Genomic DNA, 20,613 nt, shown 5'->3' with positions numbered 1-20,613 from the left:
TTGGAATCCCGACACGTAGGCTTATTAAGATGATTCCAAGTCATAGGCTTGTTGTGAATTTTCCTAGTTGTAGGCTTGTTTAAAAGTTCCCGAGTTGTAGGCTTGTTCAACTTTTCACCTTCTTCCATATTCAATTCCTCCGTTGGTGTCCTTTCAAATCCATTGATTTCTCCTTTACATGAAAAGTTTTGCCGAAAGAGAAGAAAAATTGAGTTTTTGGTTCATTGAATGAAAGCTCAACAAGAGAAATTCCTAGGAATAGAAGTTGAATGCTGGCTTATATTTTAAATATTTAAAAACTGTGTATTTACATGTTGAAGATAATGTAGAAGGAAGGTGGAGAAGTATAGTAATTTAGTTGAGGAGGGTATTTTTAGCAGAAGAAGTAGAGAATGATAGATTACTTGTGGTTAAAGAAAGCTAGGTATGTATGGTAAAGCTTCTGTATTAAAAGGAAGGAAGATGATGGAGTATTAAAGAGAAGAATAACTAAACAAGAGTACATAAAGTAGAATCACTTGCCAGGTACGAAAGCAAATTGTTGTCTATCAAATTGTTCAACTCCAAATGCCCATGCGCCTCATATTCTAGTTGCATCATCAGTTGTTAATTATGATGCTTATTAAGGAAATAGACTGCTTTTTGGATTGTCAAACATCACCAGATGCCAGGTACGAAATCAAACTGTTGTCTATCAATTCTTTTACGTTTGTTCAAATATTCGAATTAACTAGAAGACTAAATAAGCAATCCTGGTGATAGCTCGACAAGCTTGGTGACGCGTTGTCATTAACGATATAAGAAAAAAAAGCTAGGTTTAGAGGTTTTTTTTTTACTATGCGTAGTGGTAATAAAGTTACCGATTGTTCGGCACATTTAAATTTAAATGACTTGCAATTCGTACACTCACAGTACTCTTCCTATGGAAGTTCTTTCCCTTTAATTAAATGAGAGTTCTCTGTTAACATGGAAAAAAAAAATTAAAAAAATAGGGAGCTTTCTTTACTAATTCACTATTCAATGCAAAGAGGAGGGCATATCCCATTAGTTATGAGATTAGCTACATAAGAAAGCTGCCTATCACGACCTGATCATGCTCACTCATCACCCATACTTGTGATGATAGCGAGTTCAATCATTCATACTAACACAGAAATTCATCAACACCATAACCCAATTTTCATGTGAAAATTATCAATAACATGATTTTTTTGCATCAGTAATCAAAAACTGTTCTCGCCTCATCCCATTAACTTTAGAACAAGAAATAAGTCATGCAACCCAATAAAGGTTTCTAATACTTTCTTTAGCAAAAATTTAACTCGGTTCAATATGTTGAACTTAAACATAAACACCGCATGAAAGCAGCAAGAACAAGAACCCAAAACCCTGCAAAAGACAAAATACACGTTGTGATGAAAAAATTATTTGGGAAAAGAAAAAACATCCTGAAGCTAACATAGATAGCAAAACCATACCAAGAAGACAGATGCAATCGCCCCTGTTGTAAGCTCCTTGGCAAGACTCCGATTTCTCCTTGAAACAGTTGCTTCATAGCTGCATATAACATATCACACAATTAATAAATGACGTGTTGAAAAGAAAATTGATATTTCAAGATCATTTATAGGAAAAGAGTCCGAATAACACTCTAAATTAAACATGCATTTCTCCTCTACAACTATTGAAAGACATGGTTTCTGGAACATGGGAATTAAAGAGAGCTAGCATAATAAACCACAGAACCATATCTTTATGTTGAAAATCGTAATTAGTCAATAATCCTGGACACTCTAAACTCACACCAGTACATGATCTCTCGTGTTTTGGGTTTGTCTTTATGAGGGACGTTAAAGAAAAGACATAGAGTATAAAACACCCTATATAATCTATACTGGTTCGCTCACACTTAAGTGTTATCATCGACTTGGGGTGCCAAAAATAAATATAAAATTAACTAGACAACAAATGAGGAGCATGTCGAACATTTTAGACACGGAGATCACACAGAGAAGAACAAAGAGGAGAAGAGGATCTCATCTCATCTACTAAAAGCAAGAAAGATGCACGAAATCAGCAATGCTAGCTTTGTAGTAAACAGAACTCGAACAGGCTAGATAGAAATCAATGCCTGAGAGCTAATTTCACAACGAACCACATTACGTTCATGTAGAGTATTGTTTTTGCAAAACAAAAATGAAAAAGCACTTTAACACAACTAACAAGCATGATGGATTCCATTATTGAAGGTAGATTCAGCGGTAATCAAAGGAAGGAAGTGATGAAGTCAACGACGAGCAATATGACACAGTACTAAAATGCAAACATCAGACTAGAACTTCTTCTATTGAATGAACCAACAATTATACGATCGATGATACATGATGAAAATTTAAGGTCATCTTAAAAATCCAATAAAATCAAACAAGCATGATTGAAAAGTAAGTATTTTTAACAGTTAAGCACAAAAAATTCATTCATCATAAAACAAACCAATGCGATTGATTAATTAAATTGAATTAGAATTGGAGCTCACATGAAGAAGGAGGCGGTGATGACGAGTCCGATAGCGAGCATGATCACAGTTAGGGTTGGGTACCACGCATCGGGGACTGGGCTCGTGATTGGTTTTGGTGCCTTCATCATTAAGGGGGAAAAAAATCGAAACTTTAAGATACTATACATACATCATAAAGGCAAAAACCAATATAAAACAGAATTTTAATCAATCGAATTGATCCTTACCATGGCGAGAATCAAATTTGGATCTCACTTGCTGTTGTTTATATGTTCACAAATCACGATTGTAGTGAAGAAGAAGAAGACTGACTAAATAGTCAGAGCACGCTAGTCTTCTGATATTCCCTGCTCCACGGTTCATTTAACTATGTTGTATCTCCGCCACGTGGACTCGTCGGGCTCTGTTGATTCATGCTTTGATTTTAAATCGGAATAAAATACATATATAGTACTTATACTAACTATAAATTTTCAATTGGATCCTTATACTTTATTAGTAAATCAATTAGACAACTAGCGTAGCGGTGCACCATTATTTAATGATCATTGGGAAGTGATAATGGCTGAGCCATGTTGAAGGTTCTGGGTTCTTATGAACCCACAATTTTTTTCAAAAAATTATTTCAATTTTTATAATTTTTTAATTCAATAATTTATTATTATATAATTTTAATCCATCTAACGAATGATATGCTACACAAACAAACAGAATCATGAATTTTTATTTTCATTGATTTTAATAAAATGATTTGATTTAAAAATATATTGCATTATCATTTAAAATTTTTATAGATCATCTTAATAAATTTTAGATTTTTAAAAGATTTATACAAATAAATTATCTAACAAAAGAAATATACATTCAAATTTTAAGTACTACGTAATAAATTTATTTAATAATTTTTTATTAAAAAATTAAATTTAAGTAGATTGATATTTGAATTTTGTCTAAAAAATCGCGATGCGATTTAAATATTTTCAACGTCATAAAAATTTAAATATTAACCCTGATTTTGAAACCACAAATTTTGATCCTAGCTCTGCCATTAAGTGAAAGTTGGGGAAAATATCCTATTTTAAAAACAATTTCTCTGCTTTTCAGCAATGGCACCAACTTTTCAACCTGGCGATCGAGTCGAAATTTGCAGCCAAGAAGACGGTTTCCAAGGTTCCTACTTAGCAGCGACAGTAATTTCTCGAAAGCCAAACGGGTCTTATCTAGTACAGTACAGCAAGCTTGTAGACGAATACGACGAGAGAATCCCTTTACGTGAAGTTGTTCGATCCGACGAGGTTCGTCCGATATCGCCAAGATCTTTACCTTTGTCTGCCTCTGAACATTTGACCAAAGTCGACGCTTACGACAAAGATGCATGGTGGGTCGGCGAGATTACCGGCAAGAAAGGGTCGATGTTTATTGTTTACTTCGATCTCTACAATTGCGAGATTGCTTACCCGATTACTCATCTCAAGCCTCATAAAGAATTCGTCAACGGAAAATGGATCTACTCCCCATCATAGATAGGCTTATAATCTGACAGAATCTATGTAGTTTATAGGAATTATGCAGTTATAATGAAATCTTACTCTATGGAAAATTAATTTTGTTATAGTATGCTATAGTAGATCTATTTGATTGAACCACCTATAATGTAGCTCCGATGATTGACGATTAATATTAGTATATGTTTATTTGCTTCTTATATTATTTTTTATGCTTGTTCTGTTCTCTGTTTTTTTTTTTTTTGGAATGGGGTTCTCTGTTGTTCTCTAAAGTCTAATCTGCTACGAAATAAATTAATCCAAATAAGTTTCAACGAGAAAATTACATACAAATTAAAATTACATGTAAAGATGGAACTAGTAATTTTTATCATCCAGCGTACGTATAGTTTCATCATAAGGTTTAAACAAAAAGAAAAAATAAAGGCTAGAACTTTCATGCCCCGCCAAGAAATTTATCAAACAACTATTTCTTCTCATCTCAAAATATATTATATTTTCTTTATGTATTTATATATAAATATAATTGAGAGTTTCTCACTGCCGGTAAGTTACAGTTTAAATATATGTAGTAGTATATATGAACGGTTTCTGTTACAAAAGATTCAGCAAAATTTGAATGCTTGGAAAATTCACTGCGTTCGTTAATGATAAAACATAATTCTGTACATTTCTGTATCATAACAAAAAAGGCATTTCTCTATTCCTAGTATCTCCTCCTTCTGTATTCACAATAGGGAAGTTCCAAACCTGTGTTCACTCACACTGCTCCCAGACAGTTTCCTTATTTTCTTCCACAACTGTTTGCTACTTCCCACTTTCAATGGACCGGAACTAGAAGATGATCTCCTAAATAATGACCCGGATTCCTGTCTTCCCAAACCTGCTGATGCTGACAAGAGTCCTTTCTCAGGATCAAGCTGGGTCTCAACATCACAAGTGAGCTCAGTGTAACGGCTTTGAAAACGATCAGGCAACTGTCCAGAGCAGCCATTGCCGTTTCTACCTAATTCCACGTCGTCAGAGGGAGAATCGTCGTTGCACGAGCGGCAACGAGATGCTGCCCCCGCATCTCTTGCCTCGTCGTCACAGTACTCATTGTATACAAGCTTGAGAGCTTGAACGACCTCCCCCATAAAAGGACGGTGCGACGCCTCCGGTTGTACACACAAGGAAGCAATGGCTGCAACTTTGGCCACGCTATCAAAGGGAACGCCATGTAGACAAGTATCGATGATTCTTTCTAATCCAACCTTACTCGTGAGGAAAGGGTGGGCCCAAGCAACTAAATTCTCTTGGCCAGGTGACCGCGACATGTCTACCGGTTTTCTTCCAGTTAGAAGTTCGAGAAGGACCACGCCGTAGCTGTAAACGTCACTCTTGACAAGAAGATGACCAGTCATTGCATACTCAGGAGCTACATATCCGAAAGTTCCCATGACACGCGTTGATATGTGTCTGCTTTCCTCATCCGTGGCAGTTCGAGCTAGGCCAAAATCAGACACTTTCGGCATAAAATCATCTTCCAGTAAAATGTTGCTGGCCTTGAAGTCCCTGTGTATGACTCGAGGGCTTGAATCCTCATGAAGATAAGCCAGTCCACGTGCTGCACCAAGAGCTATCTTTATTCTGGCCTCCCACTTGAGAGGAGCAGACTCCTTGTCAACTCCTGACAAAAAAGAAACAAAGGAACCAATAAGAGATTTCTACTAAGATACAGGGATTAATTGGGGTATTATTTATCCCAGGCAAAACAACTATACCATGCAAATGAGATTCCACACTTCCATTTGGAATGAGTTCGTATACCAAGGATCGAGCCTGCTCTTCTGTACATATACCGATCAACTTGACCAAATTTCTGTGGTGAAGACGACTAAGCATTTCAACTTCAGCCAAGAACTCTCGGCCACCTTGTTGATCGTCCCTCTTTAGAACTTTGACTGCTACTTTGGTTCCGTCTTCAAAAACACCGCTATACACTTTTCCAAATCCTCCTTCTCCAAGTATCCTTGACTCATTAAAGTTATCTGTGGCTTTTCTTAAATCAGTTGAACTAAAAGTCTTGGCAGATCCTGTGTAAGTTGGAATGCTAGTAGAGCCAAATGATAATAAATGCAGAATTGAGGCCATTTCCATCTGAAAAAATTAATGCTTTAATTTTAAAAACAGCACAAAACAAACACTTTATGTTTTCTAGGTAGAGAATAAATCCAAAATGGCCAAACAAACACACTCTAGGAAATGAACAGAACTAGCCTGACAGGATAGAAAGCAAACTAATTTTGTCGACACATTAGCAATACCTGATGGCTGTGGTGGTTGTACTTCTAGTAGACAGACATTGTCTCTATGTTTGATTAGAAAGACCCAAGCAACAGCACAAACAAAGATCAAAGTAACAAAACATGACAGAACTATGATGGCGATAATTCCGCCATTAAGACCTTTATTATGCTGCCTTTTTTTCACGTCCACCCCAAGTGGCTTTATCGTTCTTCCATCTTGATTACCAGGATATGCACCATCTATCATGTTAATGTTTGGAGGTGGAGAGGCAGGTAAGCCTACAAGTGCAACATTGTGTGAATTTTTCATGTAAATACACAATATCATAGCAAAGTAACCTGTAATATGAGACATCATACAGTACCTGGATAGCGCACATATAAAACTTCGTAATCTCCGAAAATAGAGGTTTTGATATTAACTTGTTTTTGCCAAAACCTCTGAAAAGTCACAAGTGCAGTGGTTTTATTAAATGTTTTTCCATAAGGTACCAAGTCAATGAGAGTATCTGTCTTGTCAGATTCCTGGCTAGCAGCAGTGGCTCCCATTATACGAACTTGACTTTGATTCATAGAAACTCCAGCAGCAATTTCTTCGGCAAGTTCGGAAAGCGATGGGAAGAAAATGTAAAGAGGAACACTGAGGCGCAAACCAACTTGCATAGGCAACACGCACCCACAGGGCGCCCCTGGCGGAGTATTTGTGCTTGGCTCCACGCAAATGGTAGAACCACAGTCTACAGATTACAAATAATGCAAGTATATGACTTAAAAAAGAGGAGAATATCTAAAAGGACGGTAGAAAAGAAAAGAGCATACTGGCATTAGGAGGTGGAGGTGGAAATGCTTGAATCAGCGGTAGGGGTGGCATCATTGGACTCTTTGGCAAAGACCCCAATGGAGAAAGTTTAGGAACGAGACCAGTCACTTCAAAATGGAACCATCATTTTAGATAACAGTTAATATTAGATAGATAGATAATGAAAAATAAGAATTTCTATGTAATTTGAACAAGGATGTAGAATAAATTTACTTTCAGAATGGCCAGATGCAGCTCCTGGAGATGGTGAAGGAGCTGGTGACACGTGGCTCGCTGATGCGGAATGGGGAGAATGGGATGGTGAAAAAGATGGCACTGACAAGGCAAGAAAACTGTTAGTAGCAGAAACAATCAACCAAGTAACTTCAGTTTCACACTATATAGTTTATTACCTGGACTGAAGGGTGGAGGAGCATATTGTTTTTGTGGGCTTGTCTGAGGGTTTATTGGACCTATACATAGGACATGAGATAAATTTAACGAAATAAATATAAAGATCCAACCTTGAAAATAAAGATCTAACCTCGGTGTTCTGAAGTGGGAGGAGAAACATGAGGAGGCAATGCAGGAGCAGGGCTGGGGGACTTCGGCACGTGGCGAGTTTCCTTAGAAGCTTCTAGAGGCGACGATGTCGGCGAATGATGTCCTTCATCAGGATGAGGCTTTGGAGGAGATGAAAGGGGAGCTTCATAAGTATGGTTTATAGATTTGTGAGGTGGGGTTGAAGGCAAAGATGCTGGTGAAAGATTTCCTTTGATTGGAGATGGGATTGGAGTACCGAAACTTTGGTTCATGGCTTCACGAGGTGAGGTTACTGGCGAAGACTCCGGCGACTGATGTCGTCCATGTGGAGGAGACTCGAAAGAAGGAGATGACAAAGGGACATTATAGAAATGAGGTGAGGTCGGAGGTGAAGATGGAGACGGTATAGAAGTATCATCGTAGTGGCTCCTGGTTCTGTTTGAGGAGGACGGAGCTACGGCAGAAGAAGAAGAACCTGAAAATGATAATGTCTGAAAATTCAATATCTTCATCGTTGTAGATTATAGTTAATTCTGAGTACTAATTTGTCCGACTATACATGTACGACGTACCATTAGTTGGTGAAGAATGGTTTAATTGAGGTGATGGTTTAGGAGTTTCAATTGGTGATGCTGCAACTGGAATTCCATGATTCTTCAAGTCAGGGCTTTTTGGAGGTCGAGATGAGATAGGAGCGACAAAAGTATCTGCAGCCTCATACAGACAGACACATTTAATTTTAAGGAAATCGGTTTCTTAACGTGTAAGTTTCACATGGCAAAACACAAGCTACTAACTATTGTACGTACCTGGCGATACAGAGGGTCCTTTTTCAGGCATGATTGGCTGGGTTACAGGAGGAGCTTGTTCTGAATGCCTCGGTGGGGGATTGACTTACGATTAGAAGGAAGAAGAAATAGAGTAAATATGCTGATGGAAATTCGTTGATTATAAAACAACACAGCAACAGTAAATGCTTACTCGGTGCAATAGGTTCCGATGTAGGCGACCTATTATCTGATGAATTTGTTTCAATTGCAGAGGGTGGAAAAGTTCCCTGCATTATTGGTGCACTTTGAGGCGACATATTTGAAGACGATGGCACTGTAATGACACATGGGGAAACAAGGATCAGAGTTCAGACACCCTACCCTCATCATTGCTAAGAGGGAAAATGGAATAAATTGTGGTGCTTTGCTTTGTGCTTTATCATTGTAAATTTTTTGATGCATTCTGATTGATTTTTCCTAAATAAAATGTACCTGGCATTATTGATGGCGATATTCCATGCATAATTGACGGGCTAACAGATGAGTTCTGCAGTGATGCAACAGGTGCTGTATCATTAAGAAAGGGCAAACACAAACTGTAAATTTCTTCAGGTTGATTGTCAGAACTTTAAATGTGTACATGGCATGGTGGCGTACCTGGAGATACTGGAGGTGTTACTTCAGGCATGACTGGCTTGGATACTTGAGGAGTTTGTCCTGAATGCCTAGCTGGGGAATTCACTGTGGAAAATGGTAATTAATTTAAAAGAATAATAAATAAAATTTACTCATTCAGGAGAAATTGTGAAGGAAAATTCATTGATGGTACATAACTACATAAGTAACGATGCATACCTGGTGCAATAGGCTGCGGCACAGGCGAGTTGTTATCCGATGAATTTCTTTCACGTGCAACGGGAGGTATAGTTCCAGGAATTTCTGGTTGGATGGTAGGTGCAATTTGAGGTGGCATCTTCAAAGGGATCCGTACTGTAACCACACAAGAAAAGAAAAAATAAGGTTCAAAACCTGAGGTCTACCAGAAAATTCACTAATGCCATACCAACAAACAACAGCAGCCATGACCTGAATCACTGGATGGCGGAAAAGGAATCTCAGGAACATTAGGTGGCAAGGAAGGTCTAAATGGTGATACAACTGATCATGACAGAGAGGGAGAGGGGAAAAAAAAAACTCATTCAGAAGGAAATATGTATAGTATTGTAATATTGCTTAAACTTGACGCCTGACCACTGACCAGTAGTGCATACCTGGTGCTACATGTCGTGGGATAGAAGACCCATGCTCTGATGAATTCCTTTTATCAGAAATCGGCGGGAAGGTGGCTGACATGTGTGGCTGAATCGAAGGTGATGGTTTTGGCCAACTCATTGAAGGCATTGCTTCTGTAGCCTCATATAGAAGAAACAAAAGGAGGACATTTAAGACTAAAGTGTGATGAACCTGATGATAGCACAGCATTTAACCGCTATGATTTAACAAAAATTTCAACCATTGGTAGTTTTCTTTTAAGAAGTCTGAAATTGGTCCTTATCTTTGAAATTTTTCTCTTCAAGAAAAGGACCAATTTTGGCATTTCTAAAAAGTGAAGGATCATATTGGATTTTTATAAAACATATAGGGACTAGAGAAATAGAAAAAGTATACAGCAAATATTAAGACAGTCCTTTACCTGAAACACTGGACGGTGGCAGTACATTTCCTCCGATAATAAAGGGGGGAGGAGCTGTCTGATACGGTGGTGGTACAGTTGGAGGCAACAATGGTAGATGAACAATTGAAGGGGAAGGAGAGATTTCATTACTAGGAGTAGTGGTTGGTGACAGAGGGGGATCATGCCTTTGAACTTCAGCCGATTTAGGCAGAGGAGGGGGAGCCACATTGGGCGGCGGAAATTCAGCTATCGGAACAATTGGAACGGTGGGAAAAGGAGGTGGTAATGAAGCAGCTGAAGGCTGTAAATCTGGCGCTGGATTATTTTGAAGGCAACAGATTCTGTTAGTTAATTGCGATTTAAGTTACATGTGATGTGAGTAAAAAGTGTTTCAACATCTTTCACTGAACTTGGACTGAAAGAATTCCTACAAAGACAGACACTCTACTCTTTCTTGATGTACCAAAATCTACAAGACTCAATTAGCCATACAAAATGACTACAAGTGTGCTTGGATTCCTAAGAGCCAGGGTATCATATCATTCTCCATTTTATGTACAACAGGAACAACCCAATAATCTAAGTTGTAAAAATAAGACCATGAAATATTACATCAAAAATATAATTTCCGGAATTTCGTAAAGACCATTCCCAAGACTAATCATTTTAAGTCTAGGGAATTGAACAAGGCCTCTGCAGCTGATCCAAAACAAAAATAAAATTATGGTACGAAGTATGCAACTTAAGTGAGAGTTCCGATCCACTAACATGCCATAATTACCATAGATAAGCTGAAAACTACAAGCTAAGGTCTAAAAATCAGTGATCATGATCATGCAAATAACATATGAAGTAAGGTCATATGAAACCTGATCACCTAACTAATGATTTAACTACGTATGAAATATATAAACAGCTTAAATGAATTGGGTGTAATTCAATCATACTACATCATTAAATACAGAATTATAAAAGTGAAAAAAAAAAGAAGAAAAGCAAAAAGAAGTCACCTATAGATCCTTGAACAGCATAATAAAATCCAAAGATGCAGAAGCTCAACAGCTGAAGAATCAAGGGCGCCACCAAAATCCCCATCTCATAAGAATCAAAAGGAATTAAATACCCAATAAAAAACAGGGATTGAATTTATTTTAAAAGGAAAAAAAAAAACAAACTGATTGATAACTTGAAGCAAGAACCTAAAAATGGAAGTTAGAGGTGAACGATAGACCCACAACAGCAAACATTGGAAATAAAGCAATGAAAAGGTGGTTTTGAGGACAAATAAGAACTGAGTTTGGTAGAAGGAACCACCCAAGAAGGAAAAGTTACAGTACCATCATCAAAACGACTTATTAAGCAGCTCTTTGATTTTTCCATGCTCGGAAAAAAGTAACAGCTTTGATTGATTGCTCAAGTACAGTACTGATACACTAAATCACAATTAAAACCGATGACCCCGTCCGAAAGAAGAGTTTTTTACATGTAGAGAAACAGTAAACAACAAAATAGCAGCTCTTTAAATAACAAAGACAGAGTCAATTAGAAAGAAAGAGATTTTCTTTGGTGGGGTTTTAATATATTTTAATTTTAATGGTGGAGTTGAGAATTTAGAGGTTGGCAATGAATGAAATGAAAAAAGTTTTGGACTTTTAGAGATGAAATTGAAGGATTTGTTTAATATAGTGGCGTTGATTTCAGTTTGATTCTGTTTGTTTTAGAATGACAATTAAAATTAGTCGCCATGCGGACAAAGCTGACACAACATGACCGTGTTGTGTATACTAATTTTACTGTACTTTATACTAGACTAGACTACTGTCGTTTCCTTTGTTTGATTAGATCATGTCTCCTTTTGTTTTCTTTTTATTACTACTACTATCATAGTACTGTTTTTTCTTTTTTCTTTTTTCAAATTGAGTACTAATTCTGGATTGGTTTGGGGTCTGGGGTAATTAAATCGTTGACCAATCACTAGAAATTTCTTCGTTTCATATGAGAAACGTCACCTAAGTACTCTTTCATGCATGCGTGGTTACTATTCCAAAACCTAAATCACAAGGAACCTATATCTTTATTTATTGATTAAGAAAAATAGTGATAGAAAAGAATGGATAAATACTAATGTGTCGTTATTTGCTAGTATCTTCAAATTGGATTGATATCTATATCTATCACGTGTATGTTCTTTGTGTTACGTAGTTATAGTATATATACTATATACAGCCAGCCCCAGGTAGTGTCAGATTATAGCCTGAGAGACATAACCGACTGAATTGACCTGACGTTTAATTACACCAATTTATTGTATTTCAATTCGAATATTTTTTATTCAATCGGGTTTGATATTTATCTATTTGTTCGGTAGAAAAATTCGATTTTTGTTATCTCAAGTATCTTGGGCCAAATGACTAATAAAGCCAATTGCATGGCTTAGAGAAACAGAGTATTCTGTCTCTTCTCCCGCTACAGACGTCCTTCCAGTTTTCACTTCACGCAGCATTTTTTACTTTATGGACAAGAATCGGCCCAAGCGACCGAAAACGTCGATGGAAGACTTACCAAATGAGGTGCTATCCAATATATTTCAGAGACTACCGACCAAATCCCTAGGTCTTTGTATGTGCGTGAAAAAACCGTGGCTTTCCATCATCAAAACCCCTTGGTTCGTCTCCTCATACACCCAAAACAACAAGAATCCGCCTTTGATATTGTGGAAAAGCAATTATGATGTTGAACTTTGTCTCGACGATGAAAGTTTGGAATTTCACAAGCGGTTCAGATTCCCTCTTGATGAATTTGACGTATTCCCACGTGATAATCGCATAGGTATATGCAATGGCTTGATCTGCTTCTTAGAGGATGATTTTAGTTCCATCATATTGTGGAACCTAACTATTCAAAAGAAGCTAAGTCAGCCTGAACCTAATTTCACAATTTTTTATGAACATAGTGTCAACCTGAATCCAGGGTTTGGCTTTGATTCGCTCAGTGATGACTACAAGGTGATTAGGGTTCTTATTTTCAGAGATTGGCGACCTAGTCAAGTCGAAGTTTTCTCCTTGAACAGAAATTCTTGGAAAATAATCTCAAAAATTCATCCAAGGTATGCTCACTTCTCGGGTCCTTCACTTACTAACAAAGGTGCTCTGTATTGGTTGGTTTCCTGCTACGATGATGTCTCTGTGATTGTGGCTTTCGATCTGAATGATGAAGTATTTCGAGAAATTCCATTTCCAGAGGCCTGTATGATCTCATAATATTAATGTCCACTTACTTACAAGTGTACAAAGAATCTTCAATCGCAGTTTGTAAAAAGTCGGAATCCTTATTAGAAGTATGGGCGATGAGAAAGTATGGCTGTGTGGAGTCATGGGCCAAGATATGGAAATTTGATGCTAGTGCGACAAAACTGTCTATCGTCTCTGTAAATGTATGGGGGCTTCTAAATAACGGACAATTATTGTGGAAGATATTGGGGTACAATGATGGCCGACCGTTCATGCCGCTTATATTGTCGGATCCTGAGATCGGGGCAGATAAGGAACTTGCAGTTGAGTTGGGGGATCATTTTGGGAATGACAATGGGGAAATGGAGCTTTCAAAATCTATTATAAATTTTAAGGAAACTTTGGTTTTGCTGGACAATGCCGATGCTGAAACCGTTGATGCATCTCATTATTCTGATTATGACATATGGTGATGAGAAAAGTAGCACGAGCAATTGGCAAACTTTGTACGCGTGAATAGTATGCAATCTTTTGCGACTCGGACTATGTGAAATGCTGATTGGTATTTTTCAACATTGTTTATTATTCTAGGCAGTAAATCGATTGCACATACTACACTTAATTGCTATATATAAACTTTTATCACCTCATTAAAAAGACCATCGCGAGAAATTCAATTATTTTTTGTTGGTTCCAAGTTTTTTCAACCCATAGATTAAAAGCTTTATCAACAATCCTTTTTGTTAGGTTGATATATATCCTTTATAATTAGAGCTCAAAACTTAAAGTACGATTTTTGGGACCATATCACAAAATAAAGGACTAGTATTCCTACCAATTTCTAACACATCACACCCACAAAGAAAAAACCATTCCCTCTCCTTCCTTTAGCTTTCCTAAAGTGTTAAAGACACCAAACTCTCCCATGCATGCTTGGTTCCTACAGATTGATAGACAACTATACCACTATGAGAAATTATGTATCATGTGTATGTTGTAATGTTAGATTATAATGGATACATTGAATTGACCAGCACTTTGATTAGACCAATTAATTTCAATTCAAAATTTATAGATTTAATAGGTCGAATTTGAATTATCTGTTTGGCTCGGTACAGTCTAGAAAAGATGCCACAATTAAATCACGTCGTGTTGGTGGGCACTCCATCGGTTTTGACCACCCTCTTACCGGCTGATCGGAAATTTCGGTTAAGAAGGGTAGTGAAACCGACCGATTAAGAAGGGTAGCAAAGGCCGAGTGGTAGCAAAGGCCGGTAAGAAGGGTGGTCAAAACCGACCGATCGATAATTTTAGATAAGAGTTGATCTATTGATACCAACGATGGTCAAAATCGATCGATCAATAATTTCGGTTAAAAGTTGAGCTACTGTTACCAAAGGATTTTGACAACCGTTCTGTTTCAGTAAAATCGGTCGGAATAGGTCCGCTTTTCATATTACCGACTTAATTTTTTACTTTTTTGAAGTTAACCGACCTTAATTTTTTAGCAACACGTTTTTTTAGCATTAAAATTTGCTGGGTTTATATCATCCAGCTTATCAAACTCTCTTTTGTGAGCTCAAGTAGGCAAGGCCGAAAGCCCAACTAAAGTCCAAATAAAGCCCATATGTGTCTCACATAAGACAAGAATCTAGTACCCAGGCTACTCTCAAACAATTTCCAGCCACATACATTTTTTCAACCATCTTCCAGTTTTTCTCTTCTCTTTTACCTTATCCACATTTTCATTCACAGTGAAATCTGCAAAAGTGAAAATCCAAAATCAATGGAAGATTTACCAGTAGAGTTGTTATCCAACATTTTTCAAAGGCTACCCGTCAAAACCCTAGGTGCTTGCATGTGTGTGGAAAAGCCATGGCTTCTACTCATAAAACAATGTGAACCCATCTTTTCTCATCTGGCAAAGCAAGTATGAGCTTGAACTTCGTCTGGACGATCAAATTTTGGACTTTTACAAGCGCTTTACGTTTCCCATTCGTCCATTTCCTCGTGAAATTCGTATTGGTGTTTGTAATGACTTGCTCAGCTTCCCAGAGGATGATGTTAGCTCTATCATAATATGGAGCCCAACTATTAAGAAGACGCTACGACTCCCTGAACCCAATTTCGCGGATTTTTGTGATATTGAAGTAATCTCGAATCTAAGGTTTGGCTTCGATTTGATTAATAATGACTACAAGGTGGTAAGGATCCTTCTTTTCAGAATTTGGTATTAGTTGCTGCTCTGCTTTACTTGTATGGCACTTAATCTTTAGTTTTATCTATTACATATCAAGAATTTAGTATGGTTCTATTCTATGTATAACTTTGAAAGTACTTATTTAGTCTATCTTTAACTAATCGAGTTGAGTTTTGAGCTTCCGTAAGAGTTAGACATGTTGAGACAAAACTAACACAACTTGTGTTAGTCTGATTCTGTTTACACGGCAGTTACTGAAGTTGGCTATTTTCGTCAAAATCACTTTCTACAGAAGATTTGATTTGATCTTGGAGTACAAGTCTTATTGGGAAACTAGTAACTGAAGAATCCTTACTTGATCCGATTTGATACAGTCGTTGATCTGATTTGATTTGATTTGATTTAAAGATAGTTTCCTATTCTGAAAAAGAATCTTAATTAAATCCTGAACAAAAGGAAAGTATATTAGAGAAAGGATTTTTATGAGATTCGAATAGGAATTTGATTTCCGAATTAATGAAGGAGTTTTATTCTCAACGGGTTTGATTTCAAGTATAAAAGAAAGAAGACACTACAACCCAAAGATACCTTCTTTTCTAAACCTTACTGTTCACTATCTGTTTACCTGTGTGTCTGTGAACTGTTGAGAGGGTGTGCGAATATACTGTGAGCACTTATCAAACTACTATAGAGTTGTTCTTTGCAGTGCATCTTTTGGTGGCGCTTGTAATTCGTTTGGGGATTGCAAGAAAGTCCTTGTCCGTCTGACAAGGCAACCGGCGCTTGTATTCTGTGAGGAGGATACAAGAAAGTCCTTACCCGTTTGGCAAGGCATCTGTGTAAGTCCTAGTCCGTTTTGATTAGGCAGTTAAGGTAGAACGAAGAATATACTTAGTGAAATAGGAAGTAGATTATATATTTGCTAATTGTAATCATTATACTGTCCTATTGTTGCAAGAATAGTGGAATGTCGTTTACCACTGGGCGAGGCCCCGCAGAGTAGGGAAACCGAATTGCGTGAACATATCTTGTGTTATTTATTTACTGCACTATTTTTATTATACTGTGTTAACTTGCCACTGTTAGCACAGCTGCACTAATTTGTCAAATTAGGTCAGAATACACTTTCAAGTGGTATCAGAGCAGGCTTAAGAAATCTTCTTGAGAAAAGATCTTGTTTTGACCATGGAAGACAAGATCGAAGAAGGCGGTTCAACCACTCGTCCTCTCTTACTGACGGAATCCAATTATGATTATTGGAAAAATAGAATGAAGTGGTACCTGAAAAGCCAGGATGAAGCCATCCGGCGTGCTACACAGGTTCTGTGGACACCTCCTACTGCCATTGTTGATGGTGTTGAAGCAGTCAAGAGTGAAGACCAATGGACTGCAGCTGAATCAACTACCTGTGCTGCAAATAGCAAAGCTGTTAGCACCATCCAATGTGCCGTACGTCCCAGTGTCTTCAAGATCATCCAAAATTTCGAAACCGCCAAGGAATTGTGGGATGCACTTCAACTCACATACGAAGGAACAAAATCAGTCAGAAAATCGAAACTACATCTCATCTCTACCTGGTTTGAATCTCTAACCATGAAAGATGATGAAACTATTGCTGATTTTGAAAAAAAATCTTCGTTATATTGCTAATGAATCTACTGCTCTTGGCGAGAAATGTGTTGATCTCACTACCGGAGAAATTTAGCTCGAAGATGGATGCAATCAGTGAATCTACTGAGTTCGAGAACTTATATTTTGATGATCTTATGGGAAAGCTCAGAACTCATGAGATGACTTTGGCTATGAGGAATATAGACAAGTCCAAATCTAAATCTGTTGCTTTCAAAACTGGAGTGGACAATGTACCTGTAAGCACATGTGAGCAACACTTGATTCATGAGCAGGTGGCACTACTGACAAAGAATATGGAAAAGATGTACAAGAAGTTTAACAAGACAAAAATCAAGGATTATTCTTCATCCAATCCACAGAAGAGTAATCGAAACTTCCAAACGAAGAATGAACCAGGAGGAGGTAGTCAAAGATTTAAAAGGAGAGAGACCAGTAAAGAAAGAACCAGATTTGAGAAAGAGAAGATACAGTGCCATGAATGTCACGGTTTTGGTCATATTGCTGCCAAGTGTGCAAACACACTTGAAAAACAGAAGAGATCCTTTATATCAATATGGAGTGATGAAGAATCATCTGAAAACAAGTCTGAGTCCAGTGACAGTGGAAGTGAAATTGAGTTTCCTGCCTATAATGCATTTGCAACCCGTGTATCTGTGAACACAGCCCATGAATCTGTGAACACAGAAACTGTCAGCACAGATAAGACAGAGGAGAACTTAAGTGATGATGAAAACTCAGACAATGATGATGACGGAGACATACACCTTGCGTTCAAAGATCTGGCTGAAAAAATGAATGAATCTCTCAGAATCAATCACATAGTTTCTGATGAAGTGAAGCAAATGACAGTCGAAAGGAAGGACTTCGACAACATAATCGAAAAATACGAAACAGAGATCACACAGTTGAAGTCTGAATTGTCCAAGTCTGAGAAAAAGCTAGAAGAGGCTAACCTTGCAATTGAAAAATTCAACAAAAGAAAGAAAAGTCTTGATGAGATCCTGAATAAAACGTCTCCAAAGAACAATATTTTTGGGATTGGCCACAAACCATCAAGAAGAGAAAAAGGAAGCAGCTCAGGGTACAAAAAGAGAGGAAGTAGAAAAATGATCATATGTCACTATTGCAAGAAACCTGGACATATAAGACCCAGGTGTTATGCTCGACAAGATGATATTCAAAGTCTCATTGCTTCAATGCCAAGAAAGCAGCCAAAGAAGAAGGTTGATATTGTCAATCACTCTCAGCGACATATTTGGGTGAAGAAGAAAGATTTGAAGAGTCTTATGTGCAAAGTTTCATCAAAAAGGGCAGCTGATTGGTACTTTGATAGTGGGTGTTCTCAACACATGACTGGTGAAAAAGGGAATTTGAAAAACATTGTCTATAAAAACCAGGGGACTGTCACATACGGTGATGGAAACTCCAATGCTATAGTCGGAGAAGGAAGTCTACCAGTCTCTTCAAACTCAAAGATAAAGCATGTCCTATTAGTGAAAGGTCTCAAGCATAACCTGATCAGCATAGCACAAATGTGTGATGAAGATTGTGAAATCAGATTCAACAAGCACGGGTGTAAGGTGTTCAATGTAGAAAGAACAGTTGTCATGACAGGATCAAGACAAGTCGACAACACTTACACTCTGGATGGCAACATTAAGTGTTTGAAGACTAGCACTGAGAATTTGAAGATGTGGCACAAGAAACTAGGTCATCTTAGATTCAGGAGTCTAGCTGATTTGTCAAAGACTGGATCTGTGAAAGGTCTACCTGTGCTCACATATGATCCTATCATAATTTGTGGAGATTGCCAAATAGGGAAGCAAACCAAGGAGAAGCATTTGAAAGTACCTTACATCACCACTAAGAGACCTTTGGAACTCTTGCACATCGACTTAATTGGGCCAATGCAAACTCCAAGTTTAGGAGGTAAATCTTATGCTTTTGTATGTGTTGATGATTTCTCCAAGTATACTTGGGTGGAATTTCTTAAAGAAAAGTCTGATGCTCCTGATGTCATTATAAAGTTGTGCACCAAGCTAAACAATGATAGACGGCACACAACTGGCACAATCATAAGAATCAGAAGTGATCATGAAAAGGAGTTTGAGAATTTTACTGTGACAGCATTCTGCGAGCACAGTGGAATAACACATGAATTTTCTGCACCCATTACTCCTCAACAAAATGGAGTGGTGGAGAGGAAAAATAGATCCATTACTGAGATGGCCCGTACCATGATCCATGCTAGAAAGTTTAGCTATAAGCTATGGGGAGAAGCTATGTCAACGGCTTGCTATATCATCAATAGAGTGCATCTTAGACCGCATACAAAAGAAACTCCTTATGAAATCTAGAGAAACAAGAAGCCATCAGTGAAGTACTTTCATGAATTTGGGAGCCCATGCTACATGCTGAAGGACAGAGAACCTAGAAAAAAACTCGACTCCAAAAGTGAAAGGGGTGTATTTTTTGGTTATTCAGTTAATAGTAGAGTTTATAGAGTTTTTATTGAAAAATCAAATACTATCACTGAATCACTCAATGTTGTGTTTGATGACATGCAGGTTGAAATGAAAAATCAAGAGAATGGTGAACCTGGATTCCGTCAACTTCGGTCTAATGATAACACACCTAGTGTGGGGGTATTAGGATCATAAGATGTTAACAGGAATGAAAACAAACCTAGTGTGGAGGCGTTGCCTGTTAGTACAGAACCCAGGAATACCCAGGAATCCATACCTGCTGTCATAAACCAGAATGTGTACCCCTCCATACGAGTACAGAAGAATCATTCAACTGAAGACATAATTGGAGACATCACTGAAAGAAGAACAAGAGAAGTTCCAAGAAAGAACTATAGAGATATGATAAATTATGTGGCATATACTTCGAAAATTGAACCAAAGAAAGTTGACGAAGCTTTAACCGATGAGCATTGGATACTTGCTATGCAGGAGGAACTACATCAATTCAAGAGGAATAAAGTATGGGAATTGGTTCCCAGACTTGAGCATTGGAATATCATTGGTACAAAGTGGATTTTCAAGAATAAAACCGATGAGCAGGGCAATATCACAAGAAATAAAGCAAGGCTGGTTGCACAGGGCTATACACAGGTTGAAGGAGTGAATTTTGATGAGACTTTTGCTCCTGTTGCTAAGCTGGAATCAATCCGACTATTGATTGATGTGCCTGCATATGAGAATATCACACTATATCAAATGGATGTCAAGAGTGCCTTTCTTAATGGGTACTTGAATGAAGAAGTGTATGTTGAGCAGCCTAAAGGGTTTATTGATCCAGCCTATTCAGATCATGTGTACAAACTGACTAAGGCGTTATATGGCCTTAAGCAAGCTCTACGGGCGTGGTATGAAAGGTTGTTGGTGTACCTGTGCCAACAGGGTTATAGAAGAGGTGGAGTTGATAAAACCTTTTTTCTCAAATCCA

At 37.7% G+C, this 20,613-nt stretch overlaps 5 protein-coding genes across 5 annotated transcripts; 3 read left to right on the top strand and 2 right to left on the bottom strand.

The window, feature by feature from the left end:
- Positions 1-1,341: 1,341 nt before the first annotated feature.
- Positions 1,342-2,646, bottom strand: LOC139882668 (uncharacterized). Its single transcript, XM_071866946.1, has 3 exons — positions 2,537-2,646; positions 1,479-1,557; positions 1,342-1,389 (listed from the first exon to the last, which is right to left on the bottom strand). The coding sequence occupies exons 1-3, from the start codon at positions 2,644-2,646 to the stop codon at positions 1,342-1,344; spliced, it is 237 nt and encodes a 78-aa protein (XP_071723047.1).
- A 978-nt stretch (positions 2,647-3,624) lies between these two features.
- Positions 3,625-4,041, top strand: LOC139882675 (protein AGENET DOMAIN (AGD)-CONTAINING P1). Its single transcript, XM_071866955.1, has one exon. It carries the CDS (start codon positions 3,625-3,627, stop codon positions 4,039-4,041), a length of 417 nt encoding a protein of 138 aa, XP_071723056.1.
- A 710-nt stretch (positions 4,042-4,751) lies between these two features.
- LOC139882674 (uncharacterized) lies at positions 4,752-12,601 on the bottom strand. The gene is made up of 19 exons (XM_071866953.1): positions 12,511-12,601; positions 10,117-10,413; positions 9,937-10,022; positions 9,695-9,887; positions 9,510-9,581; positions 9,279-9,413; positions 9,081-9,164; positions 8,916-8,990; positions 8,635-8,757; positions 8,463-8,546; positions 8,226-8,360; positions 7,655-8,128; positions 7,524-7,583; positions 7,345-7,446; positions 7,131-7,238; positions 6,677-7,048; positions 6,319-6,590; positions 5,787-6,162; positions 4,752-5,692 (listed from the first exon to the last, which is right to left on the bottom strand). Exons 1-19 carry the CDS (start codon positions 12,599-12,601, stop codon positions 4,752-4,754), a joined length of 4,080 nt encoding a protein of 1,359 aa, XP_071723054.1.
- A 31-nt stretch (positions 12,602-12,632) lies between these two features.
- LOC139882673 (F-box protein At3g07870-like) lies at positions 12,633-13,358 on the top strand. The gene has a single exon (XM_071866952.1). It carries the CDS (start codon positions 12,648-12,650, stop codon positions 13,356-13,358), a length of 711 nt encoding a protein of 236 aa, XP_071723053.1. The 5' UTR covers positions 12,633-12,647.
- A 3,355-nt stretch (positions 13,359-16,713) lies between these two features.
- Positions 16,714-17,178, top strand: LOC139882672 (uncharacterized). Its single transcript, XM_071866951.1, has one exon. It carries the CDS (start codon positions 16,714-16,716, stop codon positions 17,176-17,178), a length of 465 nt encoding a protein of 154 aa, XP_071723052.1.
- Positions 17,179-20,613: the final 3,435 nt, after the last annotated feature.

Source organism: Rutidosis leptorrhynchoides, unplaced genomic scaffold, assembly GCF_046630445.1.
Source record: "Rutidosis leptorrhynchoides isolate AG116_Rl617_1_P2 unplaced genomic scaffold, CSIRO_AGI_Rlap_v1 contig299, whole genome shotgun sequence".
Lineage (NCBI taxonomy): Eukaryota > Viridiplantae > Streptophyta > Magnoliopsida > Asterales > Asteraceae > Rutidosis > Rutidosis leptorrhynchoides.
Note: the sequence above shows the minus strand (reverse complement) of the source record. Positions and strands in the feature narration are given on the sequence as shown.

Bases quoted from the DNA above. Each gene is read 5' to 3' on its own strand.
- LOC139882668 (XM_071866946.1), bottom strand. From the start codon at position 2,646: ATGATGAAGGCACCAAAACCAATCACGAGCCCAGTCCCCGATGCGTGG. The intron at 1,558-2,536 runs GTGAGCTCCAAT...TGTTATATGCAG, and splicing joins ATCACCGCCTCCTTCTTCAT to CTATGAAGCAACTGTTTCAA. The intron at 1,390-1,478 runs GTATGGTTTTGC...TGTCTTTTGCAG, and splicing joins CGATTGCATCTGTCTTCTTG to GGTTTTGGGTTCTTGTTCTT.
- LOC139882675 (XM_071866955.1), top strand. From the start codon at position 3,625: ATGGCACCAACTTTTCAACCTGGCGATCGAGTCGAAATTTGCAGCCAA.
- LOC139882674 (XM_071866953.1), bottom strand. From the start codon at position 12,601: ATGCTGCGTGAAGTGAAAACTGGAAGGACGTCTGTAGCGGGAGAAGAG. The intron at 8,547-8,634 runs GTAAGCATTTAC...TCTAATCGTAAG, and splicing joins ATCGGAACCTATTGCACCGA to TCAATCCCCCACCGAGGCAT. The intron at 7,447-7,523 runs GTAATAAACTAT...TTGCCTTGTCAG, and splicing joins TCCTCCACCCTTCAGTCCAG to TGCCATCTTTTTCACCATCC.
- LOC139882673 (XM_071866952.1), top strand. From the start codon at position 12,648: ATGGAAGACTTACCAAATGAGGTGCTATCCAATATATTTCAGAGACTA.
- LOC139882672 (XM_071866951.1), top strand. From the start codon at position 16,714: ATGGAAGACAAGATCGAAGAAGGCGGTTCAACCACTCGTCCTCTCTTA.